Raw genomic sequence first — 24,591 nt, 5'->3', positions numbered from 1 at the left:
ATACACAAATGCTGAGCACTTACCTGAAAACCCCCGTTTCTCTGTTGCTTAAGTGAATTATGTTGTTTTAAGCTGCCTTTCAGAAACTGACAGGAGGATACTAAGGTGAAAGCGTAAGACCAGACCACTGAGGATATATGTTTCAGAAGAGAGCAGGGGATGAAGTGACCATTAGTATAAGAGAAAGAAAAAGGCATTATTCTAGTACTATCATTTTTATCCCTCTAGCACTGCAAATTCGTTTGCAGCTTCTAGAAAACAATCAATCCTGGTCTTAATTCCATCAGCCAGACACATGCATGTAGACAGATAAAAGCTCAGAATGTAGGATTTGAGATTTTTGAATGCCAACCTAATCAGAGAGGGAAAACCAACCCAAATCCAGAGCAGGGAAATGCACAAGATGCAACTAAAATAGCTTCTAAACTAATCAGTTCTACACAAAGCAGGTTTTTCTTCATCTGAAGAACCTCTAAACTGTGTGAATATGATTCAGACTGTCATTGTGTAGAATCCTGACCATTACACAACTAGTCGAGAATGAAAACACCAAACCAAACATACATTTAACAGGATATATTTTTAAATCATTTCTTCATTAAGGTTTTTAATGCATGTGTACATGAAAATTTATATTAAAAAATTAAAAAGGAAAATCTTGTCGTTTAGAATAACTCTGAAGTGCACAAATATTGACAAAAGCTAACAGAAAAAAAAATACAGCTCTGCTTTTTTATTAAGTAGTGTTGCAATTAATTAGAGCTGGCAAATAAACGCAATCCTCTGAGTTTTAGAGATTCTCACAAAAAGGACAACATTTTATTATATACATAGTTCTGATGTGCAAGTATGCAATCAATATGTACACTTACATTCCTAACTGTTTACATCATTCTAGAGTATTCACAGTAGAATCAAGCTTAAGGTTAGAAATGTGAAAAGGCCATAACAGTGAAAGAAAAAAATAAAAATCAAGATATGCCTTGGGATTTTAAGACATTTTAAACTACTTGTTAATAGATTTCAGATGACTAAGCTAGAATTTAATTTTGGAGCAGACTAAAAATATAGTTGTTTTTTAAATAAATGGTAATGCAAGTATGCTTTTTAAATGGTTTCACAGATGGCAGTATTACCACAAGCATTATTAAAGTCTTCTGATTTTTAAGCACTAGTACTGACCAGAAAGAGCTTGCTTGCAGAAAAGCTGCTGCAACCATCCCCATATCTGTAAGTGACTACGTTTGTCATAGTTTTGCATATTTATATGCATTCCCATACCTACTTTGCTCTTATAAAAAGAAAACCAGTTTTCTTAACCCACACTACTTTATGTGGCCATATCCACTGCTCGCTGTTCATAAGAAGTGTAAAAGAGAATATATGCAGCTGACGATTTCACAGACGATGCTGAGATCTCGGACACTTCATGGTCGTCAAACTTAAACCAGCGTTGTTTTGAAGCATTTTTGCAGTAGGCTGTATAGTGCCCTCCATCCAACCCGCCATAATGATTCTGTAAACGTAAGAAAAGAGAAGAATTAATGGCCTCGAAAGCTGCCATTTCTTCCCTGGTTAGGGAAATAAACTAGAATGTGAGATTTTTACTAAATATCAATCATTCTTTTTAGAATACAACTTAATCTGCAACCAGGTAGGCAGCCTGGAAACCTAGATGAATCACTCAGGCTAACCCAAGTCTTGGCACTGAAAAAAAATCTGAACTTTTGAAATGTGACACAGTTACTTACTGATACTGAAAACAGATTGTATCTCTTCAAGTTATTCTTTGGACCAATAACATACTGTGAAAGGTCAAGAGTTTCCAATGGGAAATCTACAGAAGTTTGAAGCTTTTGCTTCCATCTTCCATCATAGGAAAATCTGGAGAATTAAAAAGCATCATTAGAAGTTAAAGGTTGTCACAAGCTATTTAAGAATATTAAGCATGTTTGTCTTCCCTGTTTTTAACCAGGACATGATCTCAACTAAAGCATTTGATGCCCAATTCTGTTAATGCTTGCACATGTTTTTCTTAGCATAAATGAAGAGATTACTTGTAAAAGTGCTTCATGAACTACAGCCTAATAAAAGAGGCATCAGATGAAAACAAAATTCTTGCAACATTACAACTGGAAATACATCCGGAACTTTCTCTAATTAAAAATGGTTAGCTATTGCACTGCAACAATTAATCTCCATCAAAGCCTGGTCACTTCATCCTAATTAATTTTCACTGATCACAGTTTCTCTTACCGTTTCAAGTGCACAAGAAGAACAGGTGGTAATTTCCAAATTTCTATTTTTTTCAAAGAATCCCTCCGAGTTTTGCAATGGCTACAGTAAAATCTATTGTTATCAGTGAGCTTTTCCTCTTTGGAGAACAATCTAAGGCATTCCTAATAAAAAAATACAAACACAGATTGTGAAGGGCAGGTGTTTATGAAAGCGTAGTAAAAGTGTTTGTTTCCTATTTGGTTATTAACCTGCATCAATTATCTGCATGCTATGTTTCACAAAGATGAGGAAGAGTGAGTTAAGTCCCTGTGTGTGGAAGTAATTTTCACTTTGTATATTAATTAGCTGCAAGTCCTTTAAAATACACCTACAATATTTTGTTTAAAAACACAAAATATTGATACTATGACCTACAAAAACAAATACTATACATGTCTTTTCTGCTACTGCAGCTTAAATATTTCTATCCTGCTTGTATTTTGAAACTCTTAAGGAATGACCTGGTTTTTTTAAACTTTAGAAGAACTGAAAAATAATGAAGACTCAGATCTGTTCATGTTTCACGTTAATGTAAATTAAGCTGAAATATTGACCAACTGCTTCAACAAGAGGCTGAGCAGAAGCAACATCATAATGAAGTCACAGAGAAATGTTTTTACTTCAAGAACTGCTTCTCTCCAGTGCCAGCGTACCTGCAGCGTACATTTACTAGTGGATGCAAGCGGTAACGACAAATACATGAAAGCCTCAAACGTCCGGGACTTCTTGTGACATGTAAGACACTGCACTGTAGATTTGAACTGGCCTTGAAAGAGTGCCACAATAATGGATTCATTGAGCTGTTTGTGTTTGTGCCAGGCTAGTTCTGCTGCTCTGAAGTCATCAAGATGATCATTGTTTTCTTCCTTGTATCTTTTCCTGTTGTCAGCCTGGATAACAGAAGTTTAAATACCATAGCCATATATTAACATATATAAAAATACGAAGTCTCATCTATAGGCAAGCATACTATTGAATATTTGCAAGAATATTTAAACATGTCAGTGTAGCCATCCATTTCTTATCTAGTTAGGCTTCTTCCATTACTCCCTTCAGTACTTTACACTGTTTCAAAATAAATTCCTACTTTAATTCTGAATACTAGCATTTCCTTCTATACAAGGTTCCAGTAACATAATCTTCCTATGAAATAAGAGCATCTTTTTAAAATTTATTTCTCTTGATCATCTGACAGAGGTGTAATTTGTTACAAGTGTATTGCTTACTTTATTTAGGTCTTCATGCAAGCCATCCATTAGAAAGAGAAGCAATTCTTGGGAGTCCTGTTGGCTATATCCTGCAAATTGGTCATTAATCTTCCCAATTGTAATTTTAAAGTCTTTTGGACTGATATATTTATATTGTCCTGTCCATAAAGCTTTCATTATTACACCAAACTCTTCAGCAACTTCACCTTTATGCCCCAGGAAATTTGACCTATACAATTAAACGGACCAAAAAAAAAAAAAATAGTGAGCCATTCAAATAATAATAATATTAAAAAAAAAAATTATTAATTGAAGACGTTATCCCGATTTCAAAGTAATTTCTTTAGACCAAGAATAACTGGCTGTTAGACTTGAGTTAAAATTTTTGTCTACTTTGGCACTGTAATTTGGTTCCATATTCAAGGCTGGGCTGACGGAAGGTACAGCTGTTTCCAGCTTGTTTTGTAAACTGCTACTTAAATATTCTGTTTGGTTCTAGGAGACTCTAGTACACTTATGTTTATGAATGTGATAAGCACAATTTCATTAAGACTATCCAGTAAAACCTATTTTGTCACACACATGAATTTTGAAAATGTCAAGACACTTAGAAGTTAGCATTTGTCTCCTACTTAAAAAACACAAACAAAACTCCACCTTAACCCCACTAAGAGATTGTTTTCAATTAACAATTGTAAAGGCAGATTTTTTCCTTCAATTATAAATTAAAGGATGAGAATAAGAGATTGTTACCTGTTAATATCATCTTGATACAAGTTTCTGTTAAAATAATCAGCCAGGTGAGGAGCGTTGCACAGACACTGTAATATGGAATTCATATAGCAAGTGTTCCCTAAATTACGAAGTCCTGTAAGAGCTGGTCCCGATCCCCCAAACACAGGATTAAGATTCCGAATTTGTGATGCAGAGAGTCTTGAAATTTCTGCTTTAGTGTAGCAGACTGGTCTGTAAGGAAGAAATTATTTTTTAGGAGTCTCAGACTTGACAAGGCTGTGCACATAAGCCAACAGAACTGCCCTCCCTCACAGGGAATGAAATATCCTGGCACAAGATGTCACCAAATGCCATCATTTAAGGTATTCAAGACCAGTCAATGCAATATACACTGGCCTATAATGAGGCTGAGTTACAGGCTCCATCAGTTGTTTGGTTTTTTTTTTAAATTCACAGATGAACTAGCTGTTGATTTAACTCAGTTTAAAAACTGAAAACTCCGCATTTCACAAGCTGTCAGAAGACAGGCATTTAATATGTTAACACAAATATCACTACTTATAAAGCAGCTATTGTCCAATTACACTGTGGCCTCTGAAATTCATGTTAATACATAACAATTACATTAATTCTCAAAAGATAACTGCCCTATACATTGAAGTTTTAGCAATGAAATTTAAGTCTATCCTTTCAAACCTACTTAGAAATATTAATTAATTTCAGTTGGTTAAACACAAAGAAAGTCCTATATGCTATCATATTGCATGAGTTGTGGTATAACTTATTGAACGTACTTATTGTCACGATTGACTGCAGGAGTTACAGGAATTCTTTTCTTCTCTTCCTCCTGAATGGCTTGGGTTATATCTGGGGAAGAGTAGGAGCGCTTCAGTTTGGAGTGTTCTCTTTCTCGTTCAACAGTCACCTGTGGCTTGGGTTTATGAGTTGGAGGGGTTGATGGAGGAGTGGATGAAGGAGCCATTTCTGGTGGATACATATGAACAGTATTTGTTGGCGAGTGATAGTAACGAAAGGTTCCAGTGATTGGATCCAGAAACTTGAGGAAAAAAAAAATTGTTTCAAAATCAAGTAAAAATCCATCATTAACTTACTTACCTATTTTTAAACTACTGTAAGAACAGTGCATGAGTTTTTCAAACATTGAGGCATTAACAGTTGTGATTGGCCTCAACACCTAATGGATTAAATTTACTGGAAGACACTACTTTCACCAAAATGCATATTAAACAGCAACTGCTTAGCACCAGAAACAGCAGATGAGCTCTCCTAGTTTCATTACAAATAACGTTAAAATTCAGAAAATAACTGTGTGGAAGTTGAAGGGGAGGGGGGACAAATAATCAAATTATCTAACTTAGAAATAAGACACAATAGAAATGCATTACAAAACTGCACAAGGCAACTTAGTTGTAAGATCAGAATAGGAAGTTACCTTTGCCCAACCTGCAGGCAGTCCTGGTATTATCCTTCCCATTTCTTCACTTCGTGCTCTCATTAATGGCTCCCGCTGAGACTAATAAATAAATGGAAATTTAAGATACATATAGTTACTTATGCAGAGCAGCAAGCTGCCTGTGACTTTCCCTATATAGTTACATGATTTAATGCAAAACAGTTCAATAAGAAATCCTTGATTATAGCTGGAAATACAATTTATTGTAATGGTAATATAGTACTACTATTTTGTATCACTCAATCTAAACAAAACCGACTTGTTGACATGCTCCAGAAAAAAAGGACAGTTCAGTCTCACAAAAGTCTGAATACTCAATTTTTTTCCCTAAAGAAGCTATTTTATTAGGAATATGTGCTTCTGTTAAACACGTATGGATGATCTTTTCTCCCTTTCAAAGCGGTGTGCAAAGGAGTATGCATGAGATGATGAACAAGTGTGGAATGCTTGTTAGTGCCATCAGAAACATATGAAGATTTCTAGTGAAAGCTTCAAGTATTTTTTTCAGATGAATATGACGAATGAAAAAAGCAAACAAACAGCTGTAAACATGGCATAGTCTTTTCTTAAGATGACAACTTTAAAAATTGAAATGAGGTGGAAATTTAACATAATATAATAATCATAAAGCAGCTGCACTTGATTCGTTTTGGCTACATACAACACATTGTATTTACTTTAAGTCTTTCAGTATCTTGTTCAGAATCCTCTCTAAGGGGTCCTGGCTTTTGAGCTCCACTGTCTGGTTGTCCTTTAACCCCAGTTTGCTGTAAAAGATTTTGAGAGAAGGCTTTCAATTTTCATCTGGAATGTCAGTAAAGAATGCTGATAAAGCAAAATAGGGAAAAAGCAGTTCTATTTTCTTTTTTGGTTGTTAAATGCACGTGCCACAAAGAAGCGGTTACAGCAGGTACCAACACCATGTTTATTCCTCCTAGCCTGCACTACAGGAATTCACTGGAATAGCCTTTGTAGCTGAATGTTGTATTACATAAGACATTCTGTTATGTAGTTTCAAGAGCTCAGAAATAAAGTGCAGAAGTTCCACCTACACTACTTTGCCCCCCTAAAAGCAGTGGGTTTTACAATTTGTTTTAAATGAAAGACTTTTTCCCCCTTTTACTTCTCACTGTGAAAAAGCCTCTCCAAGAAAAAGGCAAACTGTGAAGCCAACATTATGAATTTTATCATGGGCAGTCATTTTGGGATTATATGAAGTTGCTCTGTCAGTCAAACAAAAGCTCAAGAACGACTCTGCTAAGGTTGCCCAGGAAGATTTACTTTGGCTTCCTTGTGCGTCTGCATTACACAAGCATCAAAGTTTGGTCAGATAACAACTGCAGTTGCAAAGGGAGAGAAAAATATTCTCAAACATGTTCTTGAGAAATGGTTTTAAAGACATCTGTTCTGTTATTAACTCAGCTTCACAAATGGCTCCTGTTTCATGATCAGATGATTTTTACACTCTCAGAAATTCTGCAATTTTTTTCAAGAATCTGAGGAAAGAAGGAACTGTGACCCCCTTCCCCCCCACAAAGAGTGGGAACTGGACTGTTCTCAGCAAAAATACTAGGTTGCGGTATTGCTTTGTTTCCTATGCCAGTCAACAAAATCCTGTTATATTAGTGTTTATGTAGCTGGGGGCTCTAGAGAGTTTGTTATGATAATACAATTCTGTCCCTAGCATGTGTTACAACAGTATAATATACAGTACTGGGCTGGTACAAGAGATAAAATGTCACCATGCCTCTATTTTTGAAACAGAGGATTGCAGCCTATCAACCATTCCTTCTAGCTCCATGTCAGTGGGAAGTTTTATTATCCTATGGGGATTTCCATGCTGCCCACCTACAAGCAAGAATCGAGGCTGTCTTGCAAAAAAAAAATCTAACTATTTGTGTCTTGGTTTTAACTTTCTCATCCACATTTATGTAAAAATGGCCTAAATAAAAATCCAATGATGTATTTAAAATTTCTAGATTGATACTAGAGTATGCACTCCCAAATCATCCTGAATAATTACTCCACATTTGGTGATCATTTTCTCTTTTTCACTAACCTTGCCTGAAACAGTCACAAAGGTCTGAGATGCATCACCCAGTGCCCGCCTCTGCATTTCTGGTGTTCGAGTTCCCTTTTCTCTTTCTTCTATAGATATTTTGTCAATCTCAATCCTTTTTGCACCAATGCTTTCTAGTTCATTTTTATTTTGCTTTTTTGCTTCCATTGCTTCTTTGCGTGCTCTTTCTTGTTCCTTTTCCTCCTGTTCTCTTTTTATTTGTTCATCCCTGTCCTTCTGTTCTCTGTCCTCTTTAGATTGCTGTAGCTTTTCTTTGTGTTCCTTTTCTTTCTGTTGTTCTTTTGCTTTTTGTTCTTGTTCTTCCTTTTCTCGCTTGAGCCTCTCTTTCTGTTCTTCTTGTTGCCTTTCACGAAGTTCTTTTTCTCGTTTATTTTTCTCTAACAGGGCGGCAGTTTCTGCATGTACACGACTTTTTTCTTCTTCTGTCAGAAAGCCCTTTGCATCACGTAATGGCTTTGTGGACCGGTCTGGAACTATTCGTCCATTCTCAACAGGCTGGCTGTCACTGACTGTACTTTCAGATTTTGGCCTGTTATCATCAGGGATTTTTAGTGAAGGCTTTTTAGTACGATCAATCTGTAACACAAAGTGTAGAACAACAATTCACTACAGCTATTACTGCTCTGTTAGCTAAGCTTTTTCTAAATGAGATTTATAAGAGAATAAAGATGATATAAAGTTGACTTCTGCCAGAGAGATAGTGAACTTTCAATTTCATTAAATCTGGTAATTCAAATTGCTTATTAGTAAAGTAGGTATTCACTTAACTTCCAGATGTGAGATAAGAATCAACAAGCCCTACAGAACCATAAGGACAGCATTAAGCGCTGATTACTACAACTCTTTATTTTCAAGCTTTCACAGGTGAACATTTTGGGGCAATCAGGCAGCCTAACCTGGGCTTGGTGCTCTCAATCATGTGACAGAGCACGTGATTAAGGCAGATCTGCTTGATGGGAAGAGGTATTTAAGCATGGCTTATGCTCAGACCTAGAAGAGCCAGTTGGTTTTAGTGCTGAAGTAGAAGTTCTGAAGAAATAAAAGCTAGTCTAGTTCGGGGAAGAACAGAAATAAGGTCTTTTTTACAGTTTAGGGTCCCTTGGCTGAAATCTGTATTAAAAGCAGTATCTAGAAGGGTGAAAGTGAAGAGTTTGACTTTAGCCTTGTCTCCTAAGGAAAATGTTATTTCAGTGCAAGGACTCCACAAAGGTGTCTTTAGAAAGTTTTATCCCTATAAAAGGAAGAAACAAATCCCTGTACTTTCCACTCTGGGCCAGAAGTGAGAAGCCACCTAAATGTTTTATTATTTGAAGGAAGATACAGTTGCTGGAAAGCAGACCTTTGGAATAGCCAAGGTAAGCCACAGCCTAACGGCCCTCCCTATATTTCATCACATGTATGTTTTGAGTAGAAAAGTTTGCTTACAGACTTTCTGAATTAATGATCAATTGTTAACCTTCAATTTCTCAGGTGCTCATATCAAAATATTCATGAAAAGCTCTGCAATTATGTTAAGTATATTCAGTTTCATGAAGTTCTGTAGATTAGTTACAATGGCTTCACAGACCACCAATAGTCTCTGTACCAACACACTTGCATATAAGCCTTAAACAAATACTGAGTACGTTTCTTTGTGGATTTAGGCTTCTGCACGTGGTGGGTCTCCAGCAGATTAACCATATACTAACTCTGAAAAAAAGAAACACAGCTTACCTCAGGGATACTTCTTGTAATCGATGCTGGATTAACTACAAATGAACTGTCAGATTTTGGAACAGCAGCATCCTGTACGTTTGGTCTATTAAGTGATTTTAGTCTTTCTTCCAAATTATCTCCCGTTTCTTCATTTTCAATCACTTCTGTTGCAGATGGCTTTATAGCAACAACAGGTGGAACAGGAGCTGGCTCTTCCAGAGATGGATATGTAAAATCCACTTTAGGAGGGGAGAGAGGAGGGAAGCATGAGAGACCTCTTAAAAACACTAAAGCAAAATAACCCCCACGTTCCACTAGACCCCAAAATTTAGATATGAGATCTACCCCACCACAAGGCTATCCCAAACATATTTGAATGAATTAAAGATATATCCAGTAATTATAAACACTTGGGGAGGAGGGGGGGAAGTCATCCTTTATACTTACAAGAAACAGTCACTGCTTCACTCCTGCTATGCTGGGGTGGAGTTACTTTAGCATTTGTTGTGTACTGGGGAAAACAAAGGAGCCAGTTTTCATAACCTCCTTCTAGAACTAAAGGTTCATTCTGCAGTATAGTTTTGCTTTCCCACTATAAGAAAAAAAGTTTGAAATTAAATGATTTAAAAATAGAAAAGAAGCTTTTGCATCTTAACAGTGTTGTTGAAATTTCTGTGTCTAGTCATTACATTAAGAGACAGGTTATTTCTGAGATTTTTAAGTAAGAATTAAACAGGCTGCAAAAACCCTTTGGGGAACAGGGATCCTCTTTGTGTTTGGAGAATGCCCAACACAGTGAGGTTCAGGGCTCTACCTACAACAGCGTCTTAATATTTCCAATACAGAAAGAACCACTTACTACTACTACAGGTAAAGATCCTCCATGCAGAAAAATATTTTTATTATAATATTTGCTTCAGTTTCTTATCTGATAAGTTTACTGAGTGATTAGGGGCGTTGGCTTTAGAAAGCGTAATGTTAACTTTCTAAAAAACCCTTGAGGGTTCAGGCTCCAGACTGGCCTCCTCCTGAGGTCCTCAGTATTAGAATATGAACAAGGCACAGAGGTTTAGAGAATATTCTGTAAAGCAATAAACAGGGAGAACAGCCTGAACTATATCTGAACCCCAGTCTTGAATGCTTAGGTAACAGAAAGATTTGCAGTCTTTCACAAGGGACAACACAGCCGTAGCCAGAATTCTGACTTGAAAATTTTGAGCATCTGCTTAATTCTGAGTCCATAAGCTCCTTGCACTGATGAAGCTCAAATTTAAATTCATGTTTATAACTACTAACAGTTATTTTCAATACTGCACAAAAGTTAATCATGATCAAAATATTTCTGGCACCTCCTTCAACAAAACTCCTTCACTCTGGAAAGTGCCTGGTTGATAGGACCGCAAAGAAGCTAGCCTTCTTTGGCCTGCCTATGCAGGTGGCCAGCCAGTTCCCATGAATAAGGAATTACAGTTGCTAATACAGGACAGAGGGTGACAATGTTTCTGGCAGACAGTACTAAGTACTTTCCCAAATAACTCTGTCAGCCAAGAACTCTTAAGTTTATGAGCTAGTTGTTGAGGAGGGGAATTGTGTCATTCTGCTGTTTACCTATTTAATAAATTGTACTGTCCTCTACTAGAGCACGAGCATGGGAATGTGAATCTTCAGACTACAATTCTATCAAAATAAACAGTCTCTGAAAACCGAACCAAGACGTTTGCCTAAGGTGTCATTAAGTCTTCCATATACTTTGTAATTATAGGTGCTTTAAGCCCTTCTTATTTATTGAGATGAATTAATATAAAACATAAAACTTGCCAACCTTAAAAAGCGCATCTTTCAGGCTCTGAAGAGTTGTTCCTAGCTTTAAGTCTTCAACAGAACTAGACCAGTCTAGCAGTATAACATAATCAAAGTGTCCTCTCCTCTTCCATGGTTCTCTAGAATCCTCTGGGAGTCTAGCTTCAATCCAATTTGCAGTAACTCTGAAATGTATTAACATGCATTTAAAGACAAATGTACAAGTAACATTTTGTCCAACAATATATAATCCATATTATTTTTATGTGCTTGGATAAAATAAATACACTCTGGCTTGAAGTCTGTACATACAAGAACAGAGCTGTCCAGATATGTCTCACCCACTTGTATGTATCAGGGACTCCGAAACTAAGTGTACAAACTTTAAAAGCATATAATCTTTTTTTCAGTCAATTTTGTAAATTTATAAAATTAAATATTTCACTATCATTTAGTGTTATTTCATACCCAGGACTGATAGCTTCCTCCGGGACACTGATAGATCTTGGAATACAGGATTCTTGATAATCCTTCAATCTTCGAGCATCCATTATAATCAATTCAATATTTTTGTCCGACATCATTGCAAACAGTTTCTCAGCTGTGACCGCTCCTTGAAATACAGAAGCTATTAGCTGCAAAAAGCTACATTATAAATGGAGATAGCTATGACCACATCTGACTGGTGCAATCAAGACTGCAAACAGATGAAACAGAACAGAAAAGTCCCACAAAGTCATGGAGGTGAGACACTGTAAAATAAACATATTGGCCCTTTTTGTTCCTACTACTGTAGTGATTAGCACCTGATCTGCTGAATTAGACAATACTGAACACTTCAATGATAAACTAGTTTTAACTTTGTGTAGTCTCATTGAAATCAAGCTATATAGGCAAGCATTTGTAAACTACATACTGCAGATGTTCCTCTTAAGAACTCTACAGAACGTTTTCACATATTTGTTACATATTTATTACAGGAACAAAAACCAGAAGGTTGGGAGGGGAAAGGAAAGTTTCTTATTTAACTGAGAAAGCTGACACATTTCAGCCTTGCCTAGGCTTTTTCTTATCAGTTGAGGAGACATTTTTTTTTCTACTTTGACTACTCTAGGGCTAGTTCAGCTTTAGTTATTAAACTGTTGAAAAACTAAGTACAGCTTTCTAAGTTCAAGAGAAGTGATGAAGGCTGCAATACAGAGCTTAATTACTAAGTCACTGTTACTGAAATGCAGGATACTAGAATTTAATCAAAATACTCTGACTGTGAAATAACTCCTTAAAACGACTGCAATTGCTTAAGTGATAGGTACATAGATATTTGGAGTTCTGGAGACCTTTTTCACATCTGTGTGAACATTGCATCTCTTACCACTCAGACTGTCAGACTGATCCTTTCTTTCCAGTGAATGCTTCCTCTCACCATTAACCTGTGTTGTAAGGGGGGAAAAAAAAAAAGTTAGTTTAATATCTAATACTCAGAACAAAGGTGGCCAACAGACACTGACTTTCATAGAGCTTGAAGGAAATTAGTCAGACTGGAAGCCACAGGAAGAAACCTAGAAAAAGGAAGCTTCTTCTAAAGATGTGTTGACAGATGTACTAAAAAGATACCAAGGTTGCTGCCCTACCTAGACAGAAACCAGTTAAAAAGGCAATACAACCTAGGACAGCATCATCTGCTAGATGAAATTTGTAAAGTATTTGCGGAGAAACGAGTTTCTTTCTACACTATTACTGGAAAGTCAGCTCTCTCCTAAAGAGGAGACATGTAATCCATAACATCAGCTTATTACCATCACCTTGGGTTTCTTACACTAGCTATTTCTATTATAAAATAGTATTTGACTTTACAAAAAACCTAGTCTATCTTATGCAAGACTTGGAGGTTAGTAGGACTCAACATCTTCCAAAGAAATGTCAAAGAAGGGTTATGGGGAGTGTAAACTAACTTTAAAAAAACATGATTCTGAACTGGAAATACCTACTAGTAGAGATCAAATGCTAGATTAAAACTATACGTTTAGACTGAATTAGAGAGTTTGTAAACATCTTCAGCTACCCTCTGGCTTTTTCCTTTGGAATCCACAGCACTTTCTGAGGAGTTTTTGGCTGAACCCTTTCCATCATCTTTTGGTTCTTGCTTTTTCTGCAGCTCTTGTCTGTCCCTCTCTTCAAGTTTTTTCCGAACTTCAGCTTCCTCGTATCTATTAAAGAAAAGAAAAAAAAAGCCTTTTTTTTTTTTCCTCTTCAATATTGCATTATTGGCTAGCCTTGGATCATTAACAACAGAATCATCAAGACTTCAAGAGGAAAAAGCATTGGGAAAAAAAAGTTAAAGTATTGTCAATCTTTGTATTTCCAACAAACCCCATTTTCCTCCATGACTGCATGATATTGTTTCTCCCACTCTTGGGTTGGTTTTCTTATTCTTAAATCCACTTTTGGGTCCTATTTCATAGCCACTGCTCTTAAGGCTAACTAATTTTTGTCTCTAAACCTGGGGTCATGCTTAGCTATGGTGTCACTAAATGTAATAGGTCTTTCATTTTGTAGAGGGAAGAGTAAGTATTGGTGACTTAAAGGTAAACTTCAATATATTATAACAATCATCCTAGCTATTTTATTTGGTTTTGCAACAGAGCTAACAATAACAGTTAGGAATAAGTTAGCTCAGTTATCTAAATTTCCTTTTTCTGAGAAGTCAGATCAGAACTACCTATACGGTAGCAGTCACCTTCAGGATGTAAGCTGACTTGATAATACTGTTATGTCCTCACCTCTGTCCCTGCTGTTTGTTTCAAACACTTCAAACCAGTGAAGTCAATGCAAGAATCATGTATACTTGAGAGCTTTGGTGGACCTAGGTCTTGCATACAGCTGTCCTTTTCATAAAGCCTTAGATTTCAAAATTAACCTCCCAGACTTTTGCCATTGTACGGACAATCACAATATTGTAAACCAGTGGCCTGCAAACTACAGCTTTTAGGTGACCAACTGCAGGTTTGTATAGTTACATCACTGTTAAATAGCATTCTATTATATTTAATATAATTGAAAAGCTTAAGGGTTACTAGTGATCCACAAAAAAACCCAGAATGTTTTGAACTAAGAATTTTGATGACTGAACCAAGCATTGAAACATGAACACTGAACTGTATTAGTAATTGCTCATTTTAATCAGATATTGCCTAATCAGGATTAAATTACAACAACAATACAGCTGTATTTCATATCAGGAGTACTGTGTTAATAAACCAGATCATTAAATCAAATTCTGCCTCAAAGTCTACTCCACTAATTGGCCACTAATAGGAAGGAGGCTGCAAGCCTGTAATTTTATTTTTTAAACAGGCTTCTTGATTTGGCAAAGACATAATAAGTTAGAACAGAGCATTTGTTCTCATTTGGAGTTAACAGCACTAAAGCATACTTCAGATTTTAATTTAATTCAGTCAATATGGAATATTTACCCATCAATTTCCCATTTACGCCTTTGAAGCACGTAGTAGGTCATTCATGTAGGTAATTCCCACTCCTATACAGATGATGTTTCAGCAGCTCCACTTTTAGTTAACAATTAACATTTAAACTATTTGCTGGCCTACTGCCTGGAGAAGAAATTATACAAATAATTTCCCTGAAACCACTTCTGTAGTTAAACAGAAGTCATGTTTCATTTGTATTCCCTTTAAATATATATACATTTTGCCCAGAGTAGTTGAAAGTTACTGTATCAACTTTCAAAACTCTGTTCCTTTTATAAAAAGCCACAAGTTACTAAATAATAAGTCTCTAAGTAAATTGGTTTTCTATAATTCTATCCATGTTTACTCTTACAGTGAATTTGTAGCTCTGTTGAATTGTAAGACTCTTAACTAAAAATAAGAAAAACCTAAAGATTGTTTCATGCATAGTATCATGAGACATCTTTGGAAAGTCTCTTTTCATATACGTGTATTACACTCTTATTGCCTTGTTCACCTAGATTAACGTTATGGATTAAGCGCTTTCACAATAATACTGGGGGCAGGGGGATGGGTGAAGGGAAATGTGCCTAGCTGAAGGGAAAGAGTTAAAAGGGCGAGAAAGGTTGTCCCTAAGAATGCAAGAAGCAGGTAAGGCTCGAAGCAAGACATACAGTGCTAAATATCACCTAAAGATGGATTCTACCTTACAACTTCTTACCAACACAATTTCGTGGCTTACGGCACAAAGACATGTAACTTGACAGTTGTACATGAGCTACCCAAAAGCCCATTAGCATCAGCTCAGTTACATACTGGCAAAACCGTACATTTCCATATACATGTCTGCACATGGCAGAGGCAGAGAAAAGGTGTAGCAGCTAGCTAAAGAATCAAAAATGTGTTTTGCTACTGTAAAGTAAATCCACAGTAGGAGGACTTTTTAACATACGTAAATATTAGGAACATTCGTCAGTATATTTGGTTTCAGATGACCTTATGATGAAAAGGGTAAGGAGGAAATGGCTCTTGATCATCTCTAGTGTATATATAGTTTATACCTTGTGGTTTCTTTTTATTAGTCATTAAACAAAAATAGGATACAATATCAACAAATCATAGTTACCAAGAATTAAGAGACAATGTATACAGTGGCAAGTTATTGGAGTATGTGATGATAAAAATTATCTCTAATAACAGACTTTTGTGGATAAACAATTTAAGCTCTCAGGAGTTTCGGGTATCTAACGTCTACTCAAGTGCAACCCCTTACTACTAAATAGCATGAAAACCTGCAATTGCACACAAACAGGCTTCAGGTATAATGAACAATATCTTATCTATTTACATACCTGAGTTTAAGGCTGTCTGAGAGTCTTTCAGCTTCTTCAATAGCTTTTTTTAAATTTGTAGGTCCAAGAATTGAATGAAAATAATCCTAAAATTACAAGCATCACCCCAAATATTAATAGTACAGCTTAATAATGCCTACTTCCGTGCATATTAAGAGCTGCTAATGTACAGAGAATTGGTATTATAATGATATTAATGCCAACAAAAGCAACGGTTTTGAATCAAAATATTTTCCTCTCAAACATGAGTTTATAAATATAATTGTTCTATAGCACTAATAAATAAAGGCTAGGCAAGACAACTGCACCAAAAAAAGTCTGAATGGGAAAGATGACAGGAATACCTTTCCCTGAAAAAATATTCACAGATCTGACAATTTATATACCTTATGTGTATTAAAAGCAAACTGTAAAAGCAATTAACAATAGACTTGCCAAAAATAGGAAAGGAAAAAAATCATCATAAGTGAGACAGTTTACTTATACCAGTGTAATCCTTTGAATGTGCATTAGTGTAATTCTCTGTACTTCTAATACTTCTACCAATGCAGAAGAGGTCAGTCAGAAAACTTTTATACCTGTTGCTGCTTAAAATCAGGTCTCTTTTTAATAAAGTTATAAACAGTCACATATTTCATATATAGGATGTAAGCTTTTTCTTCATCTCGGTCCAATCTGCTTTCCTCCGCTGCCTTGAAAATCTTAAGGGCACTCTGCACATAACTGAAATCAAAGAAGAGGAGTAAAGCATGTGATCGTTGACTTGTCTCCAAATGCCTTTTCATTACAAGATGCCATTTTAAGTGTTCACAGCCTCTGCCCATATATTAAGAGTTTGATTTTACCATCTTAATATAAGGCTTTCATTAAATATGAATTACAATCATGTTCCTCCAAATAATGTTTCTCTTTCCTAGTTTATTTACTTGCCTTATTTAGAATCTTGCATAATTAAACAGCATACTGAGATATGGAAAAAAGTACTTTCCCTTCTAAAAATAACATTTTTTTTGAGGAAAAACTAATTCACAGTATGACAAAATGAAATTGTTGATTGTCTAAAAATGCTAGAGGCGGAATATTTTCTATTCACACATCAGCTAAACTTCTTATCATTTTTAAGAATTTGCATTTATGTAGCCTCTTCTCAAAGTACGAAATCTTCATGGGCATCATGCTCTGTCCAAGTCATGTTTTGGCAGTATGTGAAGTTACTTTCTGTAGGCAGTAAGCACACCTGATATGATAGTTCAGAGATCTATACATAAGACTATCAAAGATCTTATATCTAACAGAAATAACTGAGGAAATTTAGATCCAGAACATAGTTTTCTGGAACCTGCTCAGCCAAGTCGCACTAATACTTCTAGTATTAATCCAAAATAAATTAAAATATATATACCTCTTTGTACTCGTCTTTTCAGGTTTTATTTCTGTCTTCTTGTTGAGATCTTTCAATGAAGTACAGAGATACAGCTCCTTAGGTACAGATGCAACAGCAGGCATGTTAATGTTGTTACTTATGTCCCTTCTAGGATGGTACAGCTTCTTAGAAGCCTCTATCAATATTTTCCTGGGGGTTGGGGAGGAAAAAAAAAATTATATTCCAGTGACTTTTAATACAGTTAGAGTTACCTGTATGGGGTTATCACCTAATCTATCTCACTTTATGTGAATTAGCACTAGTATAAAACAATCTGGAACTTATACAGTTAAAGACTAAGCTATAATGAAAAATTCTAAATGTAATTTAATTGTAGGTAGTGAGTTGGAGCTCTAGGACCTGATCTGGTCCACTACAATCTGGCAAAATGTTATTATAATACTATAGCATCAGTATTTATCAATACACCTACGTCTTTGATATTAATCTATATTACTGCTATTAAAACAGAATTACTTACATAGAAAGATACATATATTTAAAGCAAAAAGAAAAAATTTGTCACTTATTCTGGGCAATTATTTGTAATACAAGAATAAAAGGAAAAAAATATTTCCAGAAGTAAAAGAAAACTTCTTTGCCAGAAGTTAGAAGAATCATGTAGCTGCTTAAACTGCAATCCCATAAGGGTCCTCTTGTATCAATTCTAAGTATTACTGATGCAAACAGAGTGGCTGAACAGTTAACAGTATAAATTAACCCTCCCAAAGTGATACAATTATTTGAAGCCACTCTAGGAAATTTCTCAAGAATGTTAGCAATACGTTGCTAACAGAAGAATAAGAAAATAATAAGAAAAGAATGCTGACTTAAGAATGCTCAATATCATCATATCCAGCAAACTTATTCAACTATAACAGCAGTAAGTATATTATGAAAAATTAGCTGACTTCTCTGTACTCTGAAATTAGTAATGGATAATTATTTTGTCACTACCTTAGCACAAACCTCTGCAAATACACATTAGACCCATGGAAATGTGACTTCTAATGTCTTGGTAACAGACAAGCTGAGAAAAGGAAGGTTGCTACTGTTGAAGTCGACTTGAAACTTCTTGGACATACTGTAGGTCTTAAACTCCTAGGTATCATTGTCCTTCTGCTTTCATTTGGAAGTGCTCTCCAGGTAGCCATGAAAAAGTTAAGCAGTTTGACCAGAAGTAACTATTGCATCATCTCATGTAACATTCTGCATAGAGCAGTCCATTAAGCCTCATACAGATAGTCTAACTAAAAATCTTTGAATTTAATACATGATAAGCTATTTTAGCCCTTGGGGTTGGCAGGGGAGGTTGGCAGAGCTCCCTCTCAAGCAGCGAGACATTAAGGCGCTAGCAATATCAAAGAAATTAAGAGGAACTAATTAGAAGAAAGATGCTCAAATGATCCCAACAAATAAATTATTTCCTAGTAGTGAAAACCCACATGGCCTTTAACGAGATGAAGGCAAGGCATTTCCCTTCCACCCTCAACGTGGTCATCAGCATGACAAGTGTGTCCAAAAAACCATCAGCCAGTGACCTCAGAGTGAAGTTTCACAGAACAGAATTGATCTGTAACTGACTGCCACCAAATGAGATGGTCCTGCTTTCCCTCCCTCTTTCTCATGCTGGTGTGGTACTTGTCCAACCTCTTACTGAGTCAATTCAGCTTGCTGAAGAGGCAGAATGGCTACACACCTTGTGCAAGGAGAGCAGTCGGCGTGTGCAGCCAAGAATGAGAAGCTGAGATGGGAACATGATCCCTTCCCCTAGCACATAGTTATTCTTTGAAGTACCACTGAACATAAAGTATCACTAGGTTAAGTGTTCTTGGTCTAGGAACTGGTTATCAAATAAAGACACTAAGTTAACCCAAACCTTTAATAAGTTCATGTTGGAAATAAATGCAAAAATAAGATACATGTCTAATGATAATTCTTTGGTTTAAGGTCTGGCAAGGTCAGACTAAACAATATCTGGCTAGGTAACTTACTGCTTAAACACAGATGCTGCACTCTGTAATTTTCCCATTACATAGCAACTTTTCAAAGTTGATAAACTTGTCAAAAATCCTTCCTTAGGAGACTGATTTTCAGATAATTCTAGGAAGTAAATAATGAAGTCCTCAAATACTAATTTTAATATATAAAATTAATAATACATCCCATACCCCACTCGTCTTAAAACACTGTCTTCCCCATATAAGGTGTTTTATGTTCAACTTTAATCTTCAGGGAGATATTTAGGTACTGAAAATAAGGCAGAAAACTCATTAGAAGAATTCCATTCAGTAGAAACAAAACACAGACATATCCCCTGCCCCAAAGTAACAGATCTTTCCAATCTAAAAGCTATTTTGCCTAGAACAAAGACATACTTCTTACAACCTCATAGAATTACAAAGAAAGGCTTCACTCTTATTAAGATTTTAGCATTGCTTGTCTAATCCTACCTTCAGAGCATGTCTTTACCTGGCTTTTTTTTTTTCCCTTGGAACTCTAAATAGACTTTTTCTTTGAAGCTAAGTCCTTTCCAAATATATCTTCAATGTTTGCTCTGTTACGTAACCAGTATTTTCTTAATCTTAAGTGGCAGCATTTGGTTGTGTTCTGACAGAACACTGTAACTAAATACGTCGTCCGAAAAAGATATGAATATAACATTACTGTGTCTGTGTGCATATGAGGAAAAAAAACAAGATTATGTGGAAGATGAACCATTTAATGGAAAGCAAAAGATGCTACTAAATTCTCAAGTGTTGCTGACACACCTTGATACGGGCATTCTTCTGGAACCTCATCTATACAAATGTAAAACCAGTGGATAAATGCCAAATCTGAGTTGTGGCCCAGAACAAAAATTGGCTTTCCATGTTCTTCTGCTATGGTTAGTAAGTTATAACTGCAGGTCTTTAAATTGCCAGACAAGTTCAATACTGAACTTACTTTTATTTCCTGATCTGAAGAAATTTATGTATCTTTTTTTCAAAACATGAGCTACCAACCACAGCATCTGATGAATGATTACTCTTTGACCTCCCACAGCACCATAATTCATACAATATGCTGCAGTAAAATGAGTAAGACTGGATTAGGAATAACATTTTCTAAAAAAATAATTAAAAAAAAAAAATCAAATTCCCAACAGCCTCTTTAACAGAATTACATATGTAATAAGTTAAGATGAGATTTCAGTTGCAGTTTCTACTTCATTCTTCTATACAGACCTTTAACTATGGAACTATAATGACCATTTTCAGTTTTATGCAGCAAAAGTCCCCTAACTATAACCTACAGGCTGACCACTAGTTGCCAGTCGACTGCTCAGATACTTGGCTCAGAAGAACCCTTAAAACTCCTTAAGCTTCTACTAAATTTTAAGATGTGCTTATAACTTGATTTTTCCCTTATACTCAAATCAAGGAGGTTCTTTTTCCTTCTCTTAGCAGGCTTTGGAAAGACACTGATTTCAGAATCCAAATCAGCTCCTTCATATATAAATATAACCAGCTGATTTTGAACCTAAATTTTTGCAGATATATGATTCCTAACTGACTTGGTCTCAATGGTTCCTCCAGCAAAACAAGTTGCACAAACAAAGATGTTCAGGAGTAGTTAACATAGAGCAGTGAAATACATGGAGATAGACCAGCTACTGCAAGTTCTGTACGAGGTCTGTATTTGTTTCCACTAGAGGAGCTGCAATGAACTTCACTTTCTTATCAGAATCACATTCGTTTTATCCTTGCTGCCCCAGGCTGTATTGACTAGATTACGCTCACTTTTGCCAAGCATTCCATTTCCCTCCACACTTATAATCACTATTTCAATACAATGGCAACACTGAGGCATCGATGAACCCTTCCAATTACATATGTGGACCTTTCATACATCTCTAAGGAAGAGAGAGATCTTCCTTCCCAGCAAGAAAAGAGAACTGGATCATAAAACCATAAATACAAGGGATTGAAGAAGCTGTAATAGCTAAATCTACTATTAGTCAACCCCGTAAGGAAGAGGAAACAATTTAATGTTTGTCAATTTTTTTCTTAAAAATTAAGATCAAACTCAAAACTGTGGATCTGTTCTGCCGCCAGCTGAAATATTATCTCAGTCTCCTTTTTCATACTTAAGAGTACTGAAAACCAGGCCAATATCCCAAAACTATACGGGAAGTCATGCTTGGATATTTATGGGTATTTAAAATACTTAGAATGGATAGTTTTACACTGACAGGGAAACATACCTGTTGGTAACAGGTCTTTCAACATCTAATTATCATGCCTGTTTTAGTAAGGATATGAGTAAGCTTTAAGTGGAATGACCATAGCAAGAACAACGCACAGAAGCAGTTATATTGCAAGCAGCATAACACAGTCTGAAATAAATTGACATGCTAAGTACTGTGCATCACCAATTCAGGTATGTAAGAAAGTATTATTCACCTACTTATTTTTTGTCTCTAAGACTTGAGCAAATGAGAAACAGGTTTCTCACAAGCACTAAGTTCCTCAATTCTCTTGGAATTAAGTTTTACTGTCTGTACTCTGTACACAAGAATTGGTTTTGTTAAGATTATCAGTATTAATCTAAAGATACAGTGTTTTAACATGACTGAACTATAGAGTCAACCAGCATATTTATCTCTGTGAGCCCTCCAGTTTTCTTTCAGGCTCCGGTACCGTTAATACTACAGGCCTTGGTCCTGTAACTTAATGTGCATAGGCTGATTATTATAAACATTGGGGCTTCTTATAGCAAGGCCATTATGCTCACACAGAGTACCCAAACTTTCATCATCTTGCTGCGTACCACCAGTCATCATGGCAGTAACAAATTGCAGGTCTGTCTCTGGCCACATACCATGTTGAAACTACCTGTGCCGCCAAGCTTGGGAACCACTCTTTTCACGCAGTGAGAAAATCTTTTCTGACAGTTTACTCATCCAACAGTTTAACTGATACTGATGGGGAGGGAAGACACTGCAAAGTTTTTTTTAAGCATCTTAAGCGTTTTTTTAAGATGCTTAAAAAAAAAAAGTTGGATTCTATACAGGAAGTGTAAAGTTATTCAGTCTAAGCGAGAACACAAATAGCTTCACTTCTTATTGAGATAAATGAAAATCTGCAAAGTGTACGCAACCAGTATAGGTGATAAGAAGCCGGGGAGGCAGAGAGGCTGAAAACTCCAAGTTTTTAACTGGGCGGTTAAAACCCCCGGGGCGCCCGGGTGCGGGCCCGGGACCCCGCCGCCGCGGGCACGGCCGGGGCTGTGGCAGTCTCCATGACACCGCAGCTCGCCGCCTCGCCCGCTCCGGCCGGAGGAGTGCACTCTGGGAAGCGCTGCTCCCGTGCCATCTTCCTCCGGCCGCTCTCGGGCTCCGGGGCGGCTTCCCCCGACCCCGCTCACGCGTCACCCCAGCCGGGCTGCGGCTGGGGGGGACTGCGGGCTGCCCAAGGTCACACCGCCGGCACCGGGGCGGAGGGCTGCCCGCCGGACCGGGCCCGATTCCCCTCCGCGCAGCCCAGCCGGGGTCCCCCCGCCCTCCGCAGCCCCCTGAGGGCCGCCTTCCCCCCCTGCACTGCGGGGCCGGCCCGTGGCTCCCCTCCAAGGGCGCCCGCCCCCCCCCCGCCGCGGCCGGAGGAGGGCGTGAGGCGAGCCCGCCTGCCCTGCAGGCCTCGCTCCGCCGGCGGCCCGGGCGACGCCTCCGGCCAGCGCGACGGGCCCGGCTGCGTACTTACCGCCGCGGGGACTCGCTGCCTCAGCCCGCCGGCCTGGGGCAGGCCCATGTCCGAGCGCGGCTGCCGAGAAGACGCTAGGCGGCCATGGCTGCTGAGGCGGAACTCGGCGGTGTTCCTCCCTCCCGGGCCTCCGCTCCCCCGCGGGGGCGGGGACTCTCCGCGGCCCTATCCGGGCCGCGGGGCCGGGCTCAGGCCGCGAGGGGACGCGGCGGGAGCCTGGCGCCCAGCTGCTGTCCTGCGGGCCCTGTGGGGCGCGGCCGGGGCGGGCGGGGACCCCCTTCCCGCCGTGGAGCTCCCTCAGAGCCGGGGGTGGCTCTGGGCGTGGTGTGAGGGGGAGGTCACCCCAAATCAACGCCACCCGCGCTGGCTGCCCAGGGCCAGCCCTAGAGAAGGCTGACGGGGAGCGTGGGGCTACCCACAGCCCCGTCCCGCCGCGGCTGCCACCCGGGCGCTCCGCAGGGCCGGGCCGCCCTGCCCTGCCTGGCCAGCCTCCTGTGGGCCTGGCGCCCCGCCTGGCCTGGCGCCTCGCTTCGTTTCCGGGTGCTTTGTGTTACCGAGGCCAAGCCACTAAAAGCGGGCTCTGCGGTCTGTCACATCTTGTGGGACATCCAGCGCTTTTATGGGTGTTAAACGGGCCCTTCTGATGCACTGTGAAATCTGGTGTGGGAAGGCGAGACACCTCCCCTTACAAAAATACCCTTTTTTTTCCCCTAGAGAAAACTGCATTGACTGGGGACATTGTAAGTTCAGATCTCATTTTTTGTTGATGGCTGTGTTTTCTGTGTAGCTTGTGGTGTTACTACAAGCACTGTACCTCAGGGATGGCAGGCACGCGCCGACATGCCGGTATAGTCATACTGGGATTTAAAACATGGGAGAAGGGAGGGGAGAGGGTGGTGCTGAGCCTGTTCCCAGTCAGTCGGTGAGGCAGGTCATGCCATCGAGATCTTGCACAGACGGAAAGATGCTCTGTCCTGCCACAGTCACAGTTTGTCCCCTAACTGTGTCAAGGTGGGGGATTCAATTAAGATACTTTAACCTACTGCTCCATTTTGCCAATGGAAAGTCTTGTGAACCGGAGCAGTTTCCCTCGGCCACTTTGGGAAAAACGGAGATCATGAAGCCAAAATGAGAAATGTCTTCATGTAGCCTTCCAAAATACTACTGATTCATTGTCCAGAGGGCTTAATTGTATCACAGTACATAGTGGGACAGTAACGTTGGTTGGTATTGGGTAGATGAAAGGCTCAAACAATCTCCTCCATCTCTAACTGGCAGTGCATACAAGTGATCGGACGTAAAAGATTCTGGGAGAAACGAGTGCAGCTCTAAGTCTTCT

At 38.2% G+C, this 24,591-nt stretch overlaps 1 protein-coding gene across 5 annotated transcripts; it reads right to left on the bottom strand.

The window, feature by feature from the left end:
- Positions 1 to 561: 561 nt before the first annotated feature.
- Positions 562 to 23,493, bottom strand: USP8 (ubiquitin specific peptidase 8). 5 transcript variants are annotated; one of them, XM_075159981.1, is made up of 20 exons: positions 23,253 to 23,493; positions 17,491 to 17,661; positions 16,667 to 16,811; positions 16,089 to 16,174; positions 13,332 to 13,476; positions 12,642 to 12,699; positions 11,738 to 11,882; positions 11,292 to 11,454; positions 9,917 to 10,061; positions 9,488 to 9,708; positions 7,754 to 8,350; positions 6,372 to 6,461; positions 5,674 to 5,754; positions 5,015 to 5,277; positions 4,239 to 4,451; positions 3,504 to 3,714; positions 2,931 to 3,167; positions 2,257 to 2,399; positions 1,752 to 1,884; positions 562 to 1,516 (listed from the first exon to the last, which is right to left on the bottom strand). In XM_075159981.1, the coding sequence occupies exons 2-20, from the start codon at positions 17,592 to 17,594 to the stop codon at positions 1,331 to 1,333; spliced, it is 3,366 nt and encodes a 1,121-aa protein (XP_075016082.1). In that variant the 5' UTR covers positions 17,595 to 17,661; positions 23,253 to 23,493; the 3' UTR covers positions 562 to 1,330. The 5 variants fall into 5 exon arrangements, with proteins under 5 accessions (XP_075016082.1, XP_075016081.1, XP_075016083.1 ...); XM_075159980.1 differs by having other exon boundaries at positions 11,738 to 11,897; positions 23,253 to 23,405; XM_075159982.1 differs by lacking the exon at positions 6,372 to 6,461 and having other exon boundaries at positions 11,738 to 11,897; positions 23,253 to 23,405.
- Positions 23,494 to 24,591: the final 1,098 nt, after the last annotated feature.

The sequence above is a fragment of the Calonectris borealis genome, chromosome 11 (genome assembly GCF_964195595.1).
Source record: "Calonectris borealis chromosome 11, bCalBor7.hap1.2, whole genome shotgun sequence".
NCBI lineage: Eukaryota > Metazoa > Chordata > Aves > Procellariiformes > Procellariidae > Calonectris > Calonectris borealis.
The sequence above is the reverse complement of the archived record's forward strand: the minus strand, read 5'-3'. Positions and strand labels throughout refer to the sequence as shown.

Coding starts and splice junctions, on each gene's coding strand:
- USP8 (XM_075159980.1), bottom strand. CDS start 17,594: ATGCCTGCTGTTGCATCTGTACCTAAGGAGCTGTATCTCTGTACTTCA. Junction 11,455..11,737: donor GAGGAAGCTATCAGTCCTGG/GTATGAAATAAC, acceptor AATACATTTCAG/AGTTACTGCAAATTGGATTG. Junction 3,715..4,238: donor TATCAAGATGATATTAACAG/GTAACAATCTCT, acceptor TTAATTGTATAG/GTCAAATTTCCTGGGGCATA.